Raw genomic sequence first — 17013 nt, 5'->3', positions numbered from 1 at the left:
GCTTATGACCTAAAGAATGCTGAGATATACTTGTAATATAAAATATATATATAATAAAATATATATGTAGTGTATATGCGTGTGTGCTTAACAAAAATAATTCATCATAAATTTGAAAGGAACCAGGGAATATAACATGGGCAGGTTTTAGAGAGATGTACAGGAAAGAGAAATGGTATAATTATATTAAAACCCATAAATATAATAAAGAAACTGTATTCATTGAACAACATTGTTGAAGGTAGGCAGGTTGCCATTCAAATGTGGTTCGGGACAGAGATCAATTCCCATCAGCCCCTTGTGTTCTCTCTTCCTTCCAGTGTGTAGTGATAGGTGCCCGCACAATGGTGATGCAAGAACTCAATATTTCTTAAGCAAGTACTTTGTGCAAGGCATTTTTGTAACTTTTTCTGCATCATGACAATACTGTGTGGTAACTTACCATCTTCATATCACTGCTAACAAATAGGAGGCCTGAGAAAAATAAGACACTGCTCTGATAAGATACCCACTCTTCCATATCTTCTCTATGGGACAGAATGGAATACCACTTGGTATGGCCTCCAGCAACCCTGGAAATGTTCCCTTCTGAAGTTCTTCTTAAAGTCCATGAGTGTGTTCCCTGCAGCACTTACTTCTTGGACTTCCGAGATGAGCCAGGCACATGGTATCCAGGTTTGCACTTGTACTTGCATAAGGAGCCCACCTTGTGCTTGTTCTCGCGACACCGGGCTGTCTGTAGGTCCGCATTGGGAACTGGGGGTGGGGCGAGGCACATAAGCTCACACAGTGCCTCTGGGAAGGACCACAGTCCATCTTCCATACAGGTCAGAAAGCTGTTGTTGCCTGGAAGACACAGGCAGACAGGGTTAGCAGAGGAATGAGTCCCCTGACAGCTAAGATAACACATGAGTTGCCTGGATTTTAACCACCATGAGGTCCCCAGGGATCCCAGGTTGGAATTACAATTCCTTCCTCTAAGAACTCAGCATCTCTGGAGAGTGCTGGGCAGTTGTTGCAAAACAGGCAGTCATGGAAGCTAGGCTTAGTCCATTTTCTACACTGTGTTAAAATTCAAACCATTCTGCACCTCATATGCTGAAGAGGAAAAATAAAACATGAAGAACAAAAAACAAAAGCTTCCTGGTCGTGCATCATTCCTGTGCCCTGCAGGTGCATGTCTTTGCCTGAGACCAGCCTAAATCTTGTCATCCTTAACAGCAATCTTTATGACCCAGGGGTGCCTCTTGGACTGGGCCCTGTACCTGACCTGGCTTCCTCATGCCCAGATGTGACAATATCATCTCATCAGGGGGGTAATCTTTTTTACTCAGACCCAGTGCTCAGAGAAGTTCTGTGAGAGAAGCTGAGAGAGTATTACTTCCTGCCACACGCACCAGCCAGCTCTTACAGGGTGCTGATTGCCTTCAGGATACTTGCTCTGTTGGGGTCAGTGAAGATAAAAGGAAAAGCCAGAAGCTAGGCTTTTCCTTGCCAGCTCATGTATTATGAAGGCAGAGCCATTCCCAAACTCAAGACAATTAGAGGAGGAACTGCAATGGGTGTTTCTCCTCTGATTCTCTTCGGATTGGTTAATACCAAAAGGAGTTTGCAGCCAGTGCTGGAAGCACATGGGACTCTCTGGTTTTGAAGCAGGGCAGGGAGACCATCAGTGACAGGAAGAAAACTGGCATTTATTGAGCAGTTACTATGTGCAGAGAGCTTTTGAAATGCAGGGTGCTTAGCATGCTAATTCTCATTTGCCAAAGGAGGGGGCAGCTTGATGAAGCTCTTACAGCTTGTGAATAGCGAAAGGTAAAATGTTCAAAAACACATTTGTCTAAATACAGAGTTGTTTATACAATAAGAGGTTGTGTCTATATGTTCAGCAAGACCCTTTATTTTCCACACAGGATGGTCCAACCTTACTTTTTGTGTCCATAGGAAGAATAGAGGTTTCTTGGCTTTCCAAAATTTAGCAGATTAAATTATAGCAACTTAGATAAGTGTCTATCAAAGTGCCACCAAGGTCCATGTTTCCTCATTAGCCCTTCCTTCCTCCCTCCCTTTTAACATCACACTTACACAAGAGTGTCAGACAGGACACATGTGCGATGTGCAGTGTCCTACAATTCTTCAGCCAACCTCTGCTTAATGCTTGTGGCATACTTTACATGTTAGGAGCAAAGCAATGAATAAAACGAGACAAAAATAACATGTACTCAGTGCTTGTAATCTAATGATATATGAAGGAGCATGACAAACTGTCAGCAAACATGAATTAGCTAGTATTCTTGAAGGTGGTGGCAAGTACCACCTAGGATAAAATGAAGAAAGAAGGAAGACCAGAAAACTGCTTGGCAATTTTATGTACACTCCTTCGTCCCCTCTTACCATTCATTTCCTGAGATTCACTGTCTTGTCAGGGTGATTCATCTGGATGACATGAGACAATGCTGTTTGCAAAACCCACAGAAAATGCTACCTGGTAAGCTATAATACTACTATAACTAGATATTTTCACACCTCATGGAAAGAAAAAAAGATGAAAGGATGATTCATTGAGCTTTCATCAAAGCAAATGGACTTTCAGGGCAGCAGCAACTGGAACTTCCCTATATTGTTGTGGGGATTTATTATTGTGGCAAGTTGTTTGGGAATGCCAGATGTATCAGTAGTTCGGTGAGAATGGCGTCCTTTCCAAATTGCTCAAGGGTGTTAAAAAAAATACATTGCTAAAATGTGAGTGCTTTTACCAAAGTGTTGGGGTTATATCAGCTACAAATGTTATAAACTGTGAAATGAAGGGCATAGTTCTTTGTTATGAAATGATAGGAAGACTGCAGAATGTTAACCAAGAGGAAAGAATCAAACAGAAAATGGTCCTTCTAGGAGAGAGCAAATAGGTGTTAGCAAACTGCTGATCGAATGAACAGGGTAAGTAGGGCAGGACTGTGTTTGAGACCAATGGACTCTGCAGGATCAGGATTTCCATCCTAGCCATCTACCAAATGGCTTTGAAGAAAGCACTGCGTGGCATATATACTCTGTACCTTTGACAACAGCCCACATACTCCGAAGGATCTTTACTCTATTGAGGATTTTTGGTTTTGGTCACAAATACATGCTTTTAAAACATGCTTGAAAGAACAGGTAGTGAATGCTGCTTGTATCCGCGTCAAACCTGTCATTGTTGGAGGACTTACAGACCACCTAGAGTTTGGAGCACTCGGGCCTATTCTAATCTCGCCTTGCAAGTTCCTCATAGATAATTAGGTAGCACTGTTTCCACTCTTCACTGGCTATAGAAGATACATTTATAACCTCATCCATAGCATGTCTCTTCCCTTCTTTGTACTCCCCAACATGTGCTTTCTGGAGAATGTGCCTTAAGTCAGGAAATGAAGGCTGACGTGACATTTCTAGCAGCATATGAAAGCATAGATATCAAACACTAGGTTCTCATGAGTTCAGGTACACTGTCATCTCATTTGTTCATTGTTTTTAATTTTTTAAGATGTATTTATGTTTATGTGTGTAAATAAATAAATTTTATTCTAATTTTTTTGTATTAGTGTTTTGCCTGCAAGTGTTATGTTTATGATGTGTATCTCTAGTGCTCATGGAGGACAGAACAGGATGTTATATCCTCTGTAACTGCAGGTATAGATGTTTGTGAACCACGATGTGGGTTTTGGGAATCTAATCTGGGTCCTCTGAAGATCAAGAAGTGTTCCTAACTGATTCATCTTTCAAGACACTGCTCATCTTGTAAAGCTTTATTTTTAACTATTTCTTTTATTTTTGAAACTATAATATAATTGCCATTTCCCTATTCTCTTTTCTACCCATGATACTCCACGTATGTGTATCCCTCCTTGCTCTTTTTCAAAATAAATGGCATATTTTCCATTAATTATTGTTACTTATATGTATATATGTATGATCTTTTAAAGTCAGCAAATTAGTCTTGCTTAGTCTGTCTCCCAGTGTGTTTAGGGAAATTCCACTCTCTAGAGTGCATGAAAGAAGTACAAGCATTCAGTAGTGACAGAAGAGTAGTGTTCATTGTGATAACCTTTCTTAAAAGATTATACAGTAGACCACGTTCCTTTGAGAGCACTTTCAAAGAAAAATTAGTTTTTGTATCCTAAGGCACAGTAGGGTGACGGTGGTGGATAATGCCATGGTGCACATTTCAATATAATGAGAAGAAATGATTTTGAATATTCTTAGCACAAGGAAATTATAAATGTTTAAAGCAAATGGTAGACCAATAACCCTGTTTTGATCAAGACCCAATTTACAGCAGGATTCAAACATCATCTTGTCTCCCCAAAATATGTGACATCAGAGTGTGTGCATGGAAACCTTGCATTGAAATTGCCATTATATTAGATTCATGAAGTGAACTGTTATAACTTCAACCTGCTTTGTTGTGGTTGGTTGTTTGGTTTTTGTTTTCTTTTGTCTTTTTCATGTTTGCTATATGGTGTGGTCACTGTTGAGGTTCTAAGATACGGGGCTATGTTTTGCTCATTCTTCATTCTCAGAGCCTAGCCTATGGTCCAGTATATAGTAGTTCTCCAATTTCCATTTGTTGCATGAATGAAGCATCATGAACTTATTTGTGAATTTGAAAGAGTTGTTCAGCCTCTCTAGTCCTGCTCAAAATCTACTTCTGAGTTCTTGGTCAACTTTTTAAGTTGAACATTTTATGATGTGAAAGGATATCGATACCTCACAGTTTGTAGAGAACAAGAATTCAGCTTGCTGGACCAGAATAAGAACAAGCAAAGCCTTCCAAAGACTACACTAGCCTAAGGCTATGATGGCTGGGACTGCAAAAATATTCCCTTTCATTGTTCTTGGTGAGAAGCAGACACTAACAAAAGTTACAGAAGAAATAATGAGAGAGAGAGAGAGAGAGAGAGAGAGAGAGAGAGAGAGAGAGAGAGACCAGTACGCAGGAAACGGCACAAAGGACTTCAGGCTGATTCATGAAAAATAATCTATGAGAGTCTCAGCTACGTATGGACCTTGAAAAAGTAAGGAAGAAGGTAAAGAATTCAAATAGATAACAAGAGAAACAGCTAATCTAAATGTATATCTCTAGGTTACTAGGATGCCAAGAAGTTAAAACTATGTCAGACTTGACATTCTGAGAAGCTTTGTCAGACTCTTCAACCACACTGGAACTCTTACTGATGAACCTGCCCAAAGAAAAACTGCAAAGCTGCACTCAAAGAAAGGCTTATGGAGTAAAGGACTTAAATCAGTGGTGACTCAGCTACACAGTAGGATGCTACCACTAGCCCAGCTTCTCACCTCACATGGTAGATTCCTTTACTAAGGTAACCCATCTTTCTTCCCCAATAATAAATATAGAGGAAGAATGTCCTATAAAGCAGTTGTTTTCAAGGATCATTGATGGAAAATTCTTCCTAAGATGGGAAATAAAGGAATCTACTTACTTCTTTGCAAACATGGATGGAGAAAGGCAAGTGTGAGACACAGGAAACTATGTCACTGGAAAACAAGGAGGCTACATGTTGGTACACTATCCTCCACACTAACCTCATTTTCAGTCAAACACAAGAAATCAGAAAATATTTCACAGAATAGGTTATTCTTTGGAAACCAGTGTATTGATCGGGTTTTAAAAGCTCACATGAAAAGCAGAGAGAAAAAAGTCACAGGATAGAAATAGAAAGTAGATGTTCCACAGAGAGTTTGTAGTATGAAGACATGCTTACTTCAGAAGCTGTGCACCCAATTTAATAGTAAATGCACCTATCATTTGAGTTGAGATTCACTAGGCAATAAAACTAATGTATTGCAATCCATTAATTCAATATTTATCGCATTCATTTTAAAGTTGCCTTTCCAGAATTTGAAAGGACTTCTGTCCTCGTGCAATTTTATAAATTTGACCTATGCTTACAAAGTTCTTTGAGAATGCCAACAACCATGGTATCCAAAATCTTGGCATAAATGATCTTAAAACCTCGACCTCTCAAGCTGTTTTGCATAAATCTTGGAGAGATACTTGGACTAAAGCAATATTTCACCTGAAATAGAGGACAAAGGGGATTGTGCTACTTGGGTTGGATTGTCCTGACTGATATGACCTCTTCTGAAGATGATATTGTTGCCTGAAAGCTTCATACAGAATAAAATATGGTGCCTGGTTGCTAGCCAGAGATAGCACAGGAAAAGTACGAATGGAACAATCACCTAGTGCTCCAATATCAAGGGAAAACTGAGTCTTTAGAAAGAACATCCTCCAGGGCCGCCATCTTATAAATGACAGTTTTTCATCCACTAATGACTCTTTGATGGTGACCACTCCTAAGCTTATCTTTTAAGTAGGAAGTGCTTGGTCATAGGAACAAAGTTGCTCAGCTAAGATCAAATAGCTTGCAGAGGACAAAACCAGTATATCTGGACATTTTTTTATTTTTAACTTGTTACTGCATCTTCTTTATTTCTTGCACATTTGCATGTGTATGTATGTGATATATATGGACACATATATGTCACCATGTGGAAGTTATCCATTGAGCTGGTTTGCTGGGTCAGACATGGAAATTTCTGGTTCCATGGTCATTGCTTCATGCATACACACATCCACACCCACAACATAGTGTAAAGAAAGGAAATCTAAAGGATAGAAGGAAAAAACAAAGCAAATAAAATAAAAGAAGAAAAGGGTTTTTTTTTTTATAATTTATTGAAATGGGTGTGAAGGGAACTACCATCAAGAACCTCAAAGAGGGAGGACAACTCATGTAGTCTTTGCTGACAGCAGGTCCAAGTGGAAACCTCAGAACAAGGATCTGAGTACAAGATAGTGCTGAACACAAAGCTACATGGACTCCTAGTAGGTCCTCACAGGCCACTGTGGAAAGTCAAGGTGTTTCTGTGACTTCTTATGAGATGGTCAAAACGAGAATCAACACATGTCAAAATGCGGGTTCCCCTGAACCCACCTTTCTTGAGCAATGTCCATACACTTCATGTATAGTCCAATAAACAGTGAGAGAAAGATTTGTTTAAGGATTTACCATCCTGAGATCTTTAATAATCAATGCTAATTTATTTGACTTCTTTTCGCATGGGCCTCTAATTAAAAGAGGTATGATTTTCTAGTTATTAATACACCCAACATCCTATTGATAGACAGAGCCATGTAATGGGATTGGATTGCTTAGATTCTATCAGGGGTTCTCATCCTCTGGTTGCAGCTCCTTGGGACAACCCTTCCATGAAGTCACTGGTTTCTTTCCCTCTTTAATTTTAATCTTCATAGCATCTCAAATGAAAGTTTGATATGTATCATAGTCAAAAATATTCATTAATAGAAAAAAAGAGGAGCTATGGGATGTAGCCCAGATGCACTTCCTGATTTTCTTAAGGGATAGCTTATAATTAAAGTCAGGTCTTATATTCTTGTATTTCTTTTCCATCACAACATTCAGGTACCCAATCAATACTTTTTATTATGTTTTAGTGCAGGTCATTTCCCGAGCTTCTGACTACATAGCCAGTGCCTCCAAAGACTGTGAGTTCATATAACCCTTTTGGTTCAATGTCCCTTTGAAAAACTGGTAAAACTCTTCATGCTTACCACAGTACCTAAATCTTAACCATATACAGTAGTTCATCTGCTATTAAAAGAATTCAGAGACATACTCCCAAAGTCTTCACACTCAACATAACTCCTCACATATACTCTGGCATGATAGGCCAAAATATGAGACTCTATGACCAAGTTAGTTACTGTTGTTGACATTCAAGAAAGAAGTATGCTTCTGCCAACAAACTGTGTGGAGGATCGAACCCTTAAATCTTTAAATCTCAGGCAAAAATTGCTGGTGGTGAGCTCTGTGATGCTCCCTCCTTTCCTTGATGTGCTTTGGATCTTCAGTATTTCTAGTTGTTCTGTATGGACTCTGAGACCTATTCTAAGACTTTCATTTCTAGAAATACACTATGTGCTTCTAGGCCAGTTTCTTCTCCATTTCCAAAATGTAGCCTCTTCTTCAACCTATGATACTCCCTCCTTTTCACCTTCATACTTTTCATATTCAGTTTAAGAGATGCCAGATGCTTGTGGCCACAGCCACCCAGGCTCTCTTTGTAAAGAATATAGTTGACATTGGTCAAAGACAGACCTTGGTTACAACATGGTCTCCATCAATAATATGGCAACCTTAGGTTAGTTCTTTAATCCCTAATAATTGGTTTCTCCCTTTGGAAAATTGAATAATAACACCTCTCAAGGTTTGCTGGGCCTTAATCATACACAGTCAACTAGACATATCAGTTCGAAATAAAACTCTTTTTGTCCCCCATCCCCACCATCTTCTTGAGAGATTTTCAAAATCTTGAAGGGGTATTAATATCTATTTTTATACTCATATAATTTATTACAAACATTTTTTTAAAAAAACTCCTGGTTGTACAACAAGTTGTTTTACATGACGACAAATGCTAAAAAGAAACCAGGAACAGACCCATCTCCATCTACCTGTTGGTGCCTGAGACTCAGAAGGAGCCTGGGAAATAGCTCCAAGGTTCTCTGAAATGATAGAGTCCAGGTTGAGATAAAGAACTCCAAATACCTTTCAGCTGGGCAGGGTGGCGACACTGAAAGGAGCATCTTCTACCAAAGGTGGTACCCTCTGGACAGGAGAAGGAGGCGGCGTAGACGTGATGGTGATCCGGGATACCGCAGTCTACAGGCTCACATGCCACCTGCTTGTTCCATTTGCCCTCTGTACATGTCACTGTGACGCTTGGCCCTACCTGAAAGACAGAAAAGGTACAATGAAGGAGCTCAGACAGGTGCTCCTATATGAAGAAATACACTTCTCGGGTGGTACATTAGAGTCTTGTCTCGGAAAGAGCTAACCCATTCTCAGTGATTGACTCAGACTCATTTTTAATAACTCCTCAACTTTATAGATTAGATACTTTAATCTCCATTAAATGACATAGAAATGGAGACCTAAAAATATCATTCGAACAGTCTCAGTTTACCCCTAAGAGAAAAGCTAAGCGTGACTTGAACCCAAGTAATGTGCTAAGAAATGCAATCTATAATGGATTCCAGATAGATCGTCATATGATAAGAATCTTGAGATGCAGAGACCTCACAGAGCAAGACTTTTTTCATCAAATAGACTCTAAAACACATTAAATAGAAGGATATCAGAGGCTGATCTTGGTATCTATTCTTGAAGGGGTTTACTTAGAAATAGCTAAATCCTTGGTGCTAAGTCAGGGAGTGCCTTTGGGTACAGGAGACATGATGTCTCTCCATGGGAAGGTTCCTCTCTAAATGTCCCATTGGTAACATGGATAGACAGAACCCAAGGATACATTATATGCAGTTGCCCATTCTGATATTTAGTGGCTCCAGAGCAAACAAAATTTGAATAATCAAGAAAAAATACATTAAAAAGAAACACATTTAGGAACACTGAACTGTCTAGCTGATTTAAACCAAACTAGAAAATGGCAGGGTTATGTAGGTGGAAGGGTGAGGCCATGCTATAGAGCCAAGAGAAGGCCTGACATTGGCAGCCCAGAGTCTTCCATTCAAGGAGGAAGCAGCCAAACCCTTGGGGGTTGAGAAGGCCAAATGTTGATTTGGGATTTTTAAAAGCAAAGGACATTTTCCTCTCTTAAGTACACATCAAAGGGAGCAGAGGTCTTTCACTGCCAAGTCAGCTTAATTGTTTCCATAGGAGTTCAGACCTGCCATGTCTGACACACAGAAGTAGGTGTCTAAGACAAGCCAGCCCAGAAGCTCTACACAAATAGGCGTTCCCAGCAATAAAGAATATGCCGCTGTGTGCTAGCAGTGCACATAGTCTACTGGTCTACTAGTGGGCCTGTGGAAAAGCAGTATCTAGAGACAGCTTTGGAACTCTCAAAGCTTGGGGCTGCTAAACTTGTCCCACCTACTCCCTTTGGACCCAAGACTCCCAGAGCAGCAACAGACTAAAGCAAGGTTTTCCATGTAACCTATCTCTACTCACTACCGATAGTTTCGTGCAGGACATTTCCCCACTTACAAGGGTTCCATCGATAACATGACTATGCTTCTGTCTGCTGTCTGTCTCATTGCTTACATTCCATGCCACTCCCATATGGGCAGCCAAATGAGGCCTTTGTTTATCAGGATATAAACCTGCCATGTCCTTCCACAACTTCTTGCTGCCATAACAACTTCAAACTTCCCATCTAAACTGGTAAGATCTGGCACCTGTGGACTCTGTTTGACCTTCTAGCCTCATGACTTGCATGATTTTTGAAAAAGAAAAACCAGTCTCCACATGTGGCACACTTACAGTATCAACAGGTTTCTACATATACTCCACTGCCAGAGCACACTTTTCTTGCTTGTATCCTGCAGACACGCCTTTGCCCATCAAGCCACTTCTCAGTTCTTATGTCACTTCCTCCAGGGCATTTTCCTTTAACACCCTCCCCCCATATTCCTGTAAACTCATGTCTCTTTGTCTTGGAACTCTCTGCTAGTCACTACGGAACAGTTCAATCTTAACAACTTTGTTTCTCTGGGACCTAATCAGTCTCTGATTTATGAAGAACTCATGCTTTGGGACGAATGAATGAACAAATGAATAAATGAATGAATGGATGGATGGCAACTCATAAACTGAGAACACCCATCTACTTAAAACAGCTTACTTCATTATGCAAAATTTGAGGGTCAGCATCTCAGTCCAATATGATCTCATTCCTAGGTCATAGATATGTATCCTCTGTACCAACACTCCATATGCTGCCTGTAATACTTCCTGGATAGAAGCCCTCTTCTTACAGAGTTCCAGTTGATTTGTTTGTTGGCTGTGTGGTTGATTCATTCATCATAATAAATCTACATGCATATAGTGTGTATATGTATATGTATACACATGCATATATGTGTACTGTGTTGTGTGTATACATATATATGAGAAAAGGCAGGAAAGAGAGGGGGAGGTTTGGAAGGGGTTAGGGAGGGGAACGAGAGAGAATGAGTGAGAGAGAGAGAGAGAGAGAGAGAGAGAGAGAGAGAGTTTTCTTTATTTGTCTCATGTGGTAATAGTATTTCCAGTGCTGGGGATTCTGCAGAGAATCCATTCTACCCCTGCCAGCCTTCTCTGACTGAAAAAGGGCTCTCCTCTCTGAATCCACAAACCTGGCTCTTGATTAGCTCATCATCTCGCTGTATCTGCAGCACATAACCTGTCTGGCAGCTTACGGTGCACTGAGCACCATGATAACGATGGCTGCTGGAACAGTTGAGAGAAGCATTCTCCACAGTCAGTTCTGGGCAGTCCGTGGCTTCACAGGCAAAATGCACACAGCTGGGAAGGAAGAAATAAGAAGGTGAAGAGGGGTTTCCTCACAAGCCAACTTTACTCCACCTAGAAGAATTCTTCCCAAAATTTCAGGAAGCAAACACTGAAGAGAAGGGCATTGAGTCAGGCAAAAGCGATTCAGCTGATCGTGGTTATGGATTATGAAGAATACAAGAAATGGGGGCTGACAATCCTGGATTCCAGTCCTTTCACTTGAACACTCCAGTGAGTGCTGAGTTCCAGGATCAAGGGGACGATTGGATCCAATAATTTATAAACTGCATGTAGCTAAATTCCCAGCACATTCAAAGCCTCAACCAACAGTAGCTAATGTTACACAGACAGCCTGCTCTACTTGTTACCTAGAAATTGTATGACTTTGAAAAAACCATGTTGTTCATTGGGGCCTTGGTGTATCTGAAAGTTTATTCCACTTCTCAGAGCCATGAGGCCCAGTGACAGACTCAGGGAGCATCTTTGAGAACTGCAATGTAACTCACAAATCCTTGAGGAAAATGTACAGAAACCATGCCTTCCGTCTTGTTCTGGATGCTATCTTCATCGTTTAGCCAATCTGAATTCTGCACAGTCTTCAAGTCAGAGCTAATTGTATCAAAGCATTCTCTTATGTCTCTACATGAGTTCCATCCCAGACACTTTGCCTTCTTGTCTTTCATACCATTGCATCCCACTCAGTGCATTTCAAATCCAGGATGTAGGTGCCTCCCAGGCACCCAAATGTATACAAATCTTTAAGGATACAAGTAAACATGACATACACCCCCTTGAGCTTTGATAGCCTTTCCCATTAAGCAATTGAGTACACAGGCACTCAAGACCATTAGTAATTAATCACGGAGAGCATATCTAATTGAGTTCACTTCATCCTTGTGATAACCCTGTGAACTATGTGTTATTTGGTTTATTGTTGGAAAGATTGGAGCTTGGCAAGAATAAATCACTTGCTTACATTCTGATACCTATGCGTGACCCTTAGGTCTTCATAGCAAACTTTACCCTAGGGTCTGAACAAGAACATGACTTTGTATAGGGACAATGCCTGTTATATACTGTTATGCTTTGCATTATGAAGAAAAATGGCTTGTACCCAGATGTTGACTAGAGAGGAGCTACTGGCCATATCACCATCACTGGCTTGAAATTTTTACAGTAGTTGAAATTTCCTTTTCAGCAGCAAAATCCACTGTGTAAAAAAATTTCTATATTCATGTTCACCCTAAAACCTTGGTTATAGGTTATAGGGCTAAACAGGTGGCTAGATTTGCTTCCAGATCATCCAGTCTTTGGTTTTCCTGGTTTTTATTTGTTGGTTTGTTTGTTTTTATTTTTATTTTTTAGTGTCTGTGTGTTTGGGGGGGGCTTCAAGACAAGGTCTCCCTCTGTAGCTCTCACTGTCCTGGAGCTCAATATGGAGTCCGGCCTAGCCTCAAGCACACAGAGATTCATCTTCCTTTGCTTCCCGAGTGCACTAACTGAAGGCATGCACTACTATGCCTGGAATTTGTTTTCATATTTTTTGGATAAATATATATAAAAGAGTTTGGCCAGGAACATCTTCATTAGGATGCTCTGAACTTTCGTGGTATCCGTTTTGATCCTCACCAGTATTTTGGTTTTAGGAGGGAGTGAGGATCTGGATATTAATCTTCTCAACTACTCAACTTATCTGGTGAGGAACAGAGCAGGACATTTTTGTGGAACTGAAAACCTATAACATATTTTATGAGCAAATCTAGTCTTTAAAATAGTCAGTCAAGGTCAATAATTTCATATGTGGCTCAGACCCTCTGGATGTAGCTTTGTTGCCTCCTCACACCCCTATGAACTTCCGAATAAGTTGGCACTGTGTATCCCCTGTTGAGCTATTATGATAACATCATGCTGTACTGACGTGAAGATCTAGGAGAGACTGTGACTGTGGAGTCAGCATATGTGCTTTGACAACAAGCAGTGCACTGCTCACATTGTTCAAATGCTGGGAAAAAGAACCACATGAACAAAACAGCTTAGTCTGTAAGCTGGGAGCTCCCAACTTGTCTCTCTGCCCTCTGCCTTATCATTCAGACATTCGGATTCTGTACTCTCAGAAGGCCCCTGGGTGTCCATCCTATCAGGACTCCGAAGGAAAGCATCCTGGGGCAATGAAAGGAGAACCACCACCTGTCCCCTGCTTTGCGCTTGCCATGTTTTTTTAGTAGTCAAGGAAAAACTGCAATACTTAATTTCATAGAATGAAAGAATGTGTAAGAGTGAGGAATGTTTAAGCTCAAGGTACAACTCAGTAATTTATCACATGCTCAATGTGAAAAGCTGAGCAGCACCCTAGTCTCCTAACCTAGATATTGGCAGAAGTAGCCTGATTTATCTCTCAGAGTTATCACCAAATGAACTGCCATCCATTCATTCATTTAATAGACGCTACCTTGGCATCTCACTGGGTAAGGTACTGTTAGGAGGCTATATCAGGTGTCTATCACCCTGTGTATTGAAGAGGAAGTTCATGTACTTAAGTGCCTACACAAATTCACACAGTTATATATACAGTAAGTCCATTAAGACCAAAGAGAAATTATACTGAGCCATTGTTTCGGGGATGGGGGGGTGGGATTAGGATGAATTTTAATGGAAGGACCTATAAGGAAGGAAAATTCTGAGTAAGACCTGGATGAAATGTAAGGATGAACTTTACAAAGTTTGGGGACACAGGGATCTAGGCAAAGTGGAGAGGAGATATGTAGAACCACGATGGGATATAGCTTGGTGTACTAGGAACATTAGTACCGAATAAATGCTTTAGAAGCTCTGGAACTCCACAACAAGATGGCTTTTCTGTTCTGTCCCTTTCTGCTATATGAGGAAAATATCCCCTGCTTTTGGGAACCTTCTTATTAAAGGGTACTGTATTTTAGACAGGAGCAGGTAGTAGTGAACTAATGAGATCAGTGAGATTTCTTCATTCCAGAACAGTGTTCTCAACCTTCCCAATGCTGCAACCCTCGACTATAGTTCCTTACGTTGCTGTGACTCCCCAACCATAAAAAGTATTTTCACTGCCACTTCATAACTTTAATTCACTACTTTTATGAATAATAAATACTAATATTTTCGATGGTCTTAGGTGACCTCTATGAAAAGGTAGTTTGATGCTGAAAGTGTTCATGACACACATGTGCAACGTTCTAGATTTTGTTAGAACATTGAATCTTCTGTTTCATTTTGATGTTCAGAATGGCCTAAAGGAGGGATTATTTTCCAAAACCTAATATCCCTTCTATTATGGGGCAATTCTTAGGACTAGTATCTTCTTAGAATGCACTTTGGAAGTAAAGCATCCTTTGTTTTTCAGCATCTCTGTCTCCACCTGGCTTGCAGACTTGCAAATAACAAAGGAAGAAGAGGAAATGAAGTAAGAAATGCCAGGCACTAGCCACTGAGTCTCACTATAACACCTCCTCTGCAACCGCACAGGGACTCCTTGAGGTACTGATATTGTTCCCGTTTGAGAATACACATTTGGGATTGCATGCCCAAAGTAGCATTTTAGCCTGGACAGAGTTCCAATAGACATCGGCCACTGTGTTCCCTCGGCCCTAGTTCTTTCCCACTCTTTAGAAAAGGTTGTGTGCCACACACTGCAGAAAAATGATGGCTGAATGTCTCACATACCCCACCCCAATACAGCTGTGATTCATTTCTAAAATACAAAACGAAGGACGATGAAACAAAAGGCTCTGATTTTAAAAGGGGAACTCAAGACTAGTGATGGACGGTCAATAAAAAAGGAGCTAAAGAAAGTTGTCTGAAGGAAGAATATGGTTGTGCGCCGCTGAAAGAGCAAATGTACCAAGTTCTCATATTGAGGGGCAAAGGTGATCTTTTTCTTCTCTCTCTCTCTCTCTCTCTCTCTCTCTCTCTCTCTCTCTCTCTCTCTCTCTCTCCATGTGCCCAAATGCCCCTGTATCTATCTACTTACACCTTCGAGATCTTCATGAGGATAGAACCATTTGTAATACCTTAGCAATTTTTTTAGCTTCCCTTCCTCCCCCATAGAGAATTAAAATGGGAATCTCACACCTCATGGCTGACACCTAGGCAAATCTACCAGCCAGGACAAAACTGATATTGGAGGGCTGGAAAGGACTTTACTCTTGGGTCTGTTCTTTAAGTCCTCTCTTAAGTCCTATGGCCTTCTGCTTAGCCAATATTATGCCATTAAATGGCAGTCACCACTACCACAACAACAGATGGAGGGCCATATGGTCAAAACTGGTAAATGAGAGGAAATGTAAGCTAGGCACCAACTCTTCAGGTCATTGAGAGAGACAGAAACAAGTTAGCCTGATAGGACTTCCTTTTCATTCACAGAAATTGGGGTCAAGGGCAAGTGATAGTAAAACATTTACAACCCAGCAGTTTAATGGTGCTAGTGTATGGAGACCAGTGAAGACTAAGAGATTGAAGCTCAGTGACCCCCACATGGTATGTAGACAGACTACGAAAACTCAGGGTGAACTGATAGCTGCCCTCTGACCAGTGTCTGGCTACAGAAGCAGGGTTATTTTTTGTAAGTCTGGTTTCCCTGTGAACAGAGGCCTGTGGATTCAGTATGATGTATTAGATAGTTCCACATGACCATGAGTACCTTCAGCCTGAGTTTGAAATGCTATATATGAAGTCCTGTTACTGCATAAGGTATTATACACTTGGGGTCCTGGAAGTGTGTACTCCAGGAGCAGCTGTCTCCATCCTAGGTCCTCTTCTCCCCAACTGAAAAGAGTTCATCACAGACACATGAAGAACTTGTATCTAGCAAAGAGCCTTCTACAAAGTTAGGTACCACGTCTGGAGAGGTGGTAACATGTGGAAAGGAAAACATTTGAAGTTGAGGAAGAGAATAGGAAAATAAAAGAGGTGGAAGAAGGTAACAGGAAAGGAAGGAGACAGGTCAGGGAAAGGGAGAAGTGGAAATAACTTTAAATACTTAGGCTACTGAAATTTATAATATAGTGCTTGATTTGTGTTAAGAACCACCGAGTGCATGGATGGATGGATGGATGGATGGATGGATGGATGGATGGATGGATGGGCGGATTGTGGTGTGTGTGTGTGTGTGTGTGTGTGTGTGTGTGTGTGTGTGTGTGTGTGTGTGTGAACAGTGTAGGAGAATAAAGAAAAGGAAAGGGAGATGTACTATACAAAGACAGACACTGGGGCGTCTTATCATGACTACAGTCTTTTTCCTTAAAGAAGCCTTTTAGCTTTCTACTCCACCCCTGTGATCTCCCATTTGTGCATCATTCTCCAACTAGGTACAGCTGAATTCTACAACTGGACCTCTAACTTGAAATCTGATCCTATTGGTGGAGGAGAGCTCGTAATCCATGCACAATATTGCTCAGATGCTAAGAATTCTTGAATCTAGGTCAGAAAACATCGTCTACGCTGATGTTGCTATAAAATCTGTGGTTCTTAATACATTACTTCTCTCAAGGTAGCTCAATGGATCTCATAGGGTTCCCTGGGGATGAAAGTGGGAGGGAGAAGAGGAAGCGCTGGAGGGAGGAGAGAAAAGCATCTGGGAGGGAAGGAAAACTGCTCTTTTCTGCCAGAAAAA

The 17013-nt window shown here is 40.8% G+C and overlaps 1 protein-coding gene across 2 annotated transcripts in view; it reads right to left on the bottom strand.

Moving 5' to 3' along the window:
• Nucleotides 1–17013, bottom strand: part of Pappa (pappalysin) — a 238007-nt gene that overhangs the window by 43125 nt on the left and 177869 nt on the right. For both annotated transcript variants that reach the window (NM_001401319.1, XM_039109884.2), the window contains 3 exons: nucleotides 11216–11384; nucleotides 8628–8811; nucleotides 636–846 (listed from right to left, as the gene is read on the bottom strand). In NM_001401319.1, the coding sequence (NP_001388248.1) occupies nucleotides 636–846; nucleotides 8628–8811; nucleotides 11216–11384 (564 nt within the window). The remainder of the gene's footprint in view (nucleotides 1–635; nucleotides 847–8627; nucleotides 8812–11215; nucleotides 11385–17013) is intronic.

Source organism: Rattus norvegicus, chromosome 5 (assembly GCF_036323735.1).
Source record: "Rattus norvegicus strain BN/NHsdMcwi chromosome 5, GRCr8, whole genome shotgun sequence".
Taxonomy (NCBI): domain Eukaryota; kingdom Metazoa; phylum Chordata; class Mammalia; order Rodentia; family Muridae; genus Rattus; species Rattus norvegicus.
Note: the sequence above shows the minus strand (reverse complement) of the source record. Positions and strands in the feature narration are given on the sequence as shown.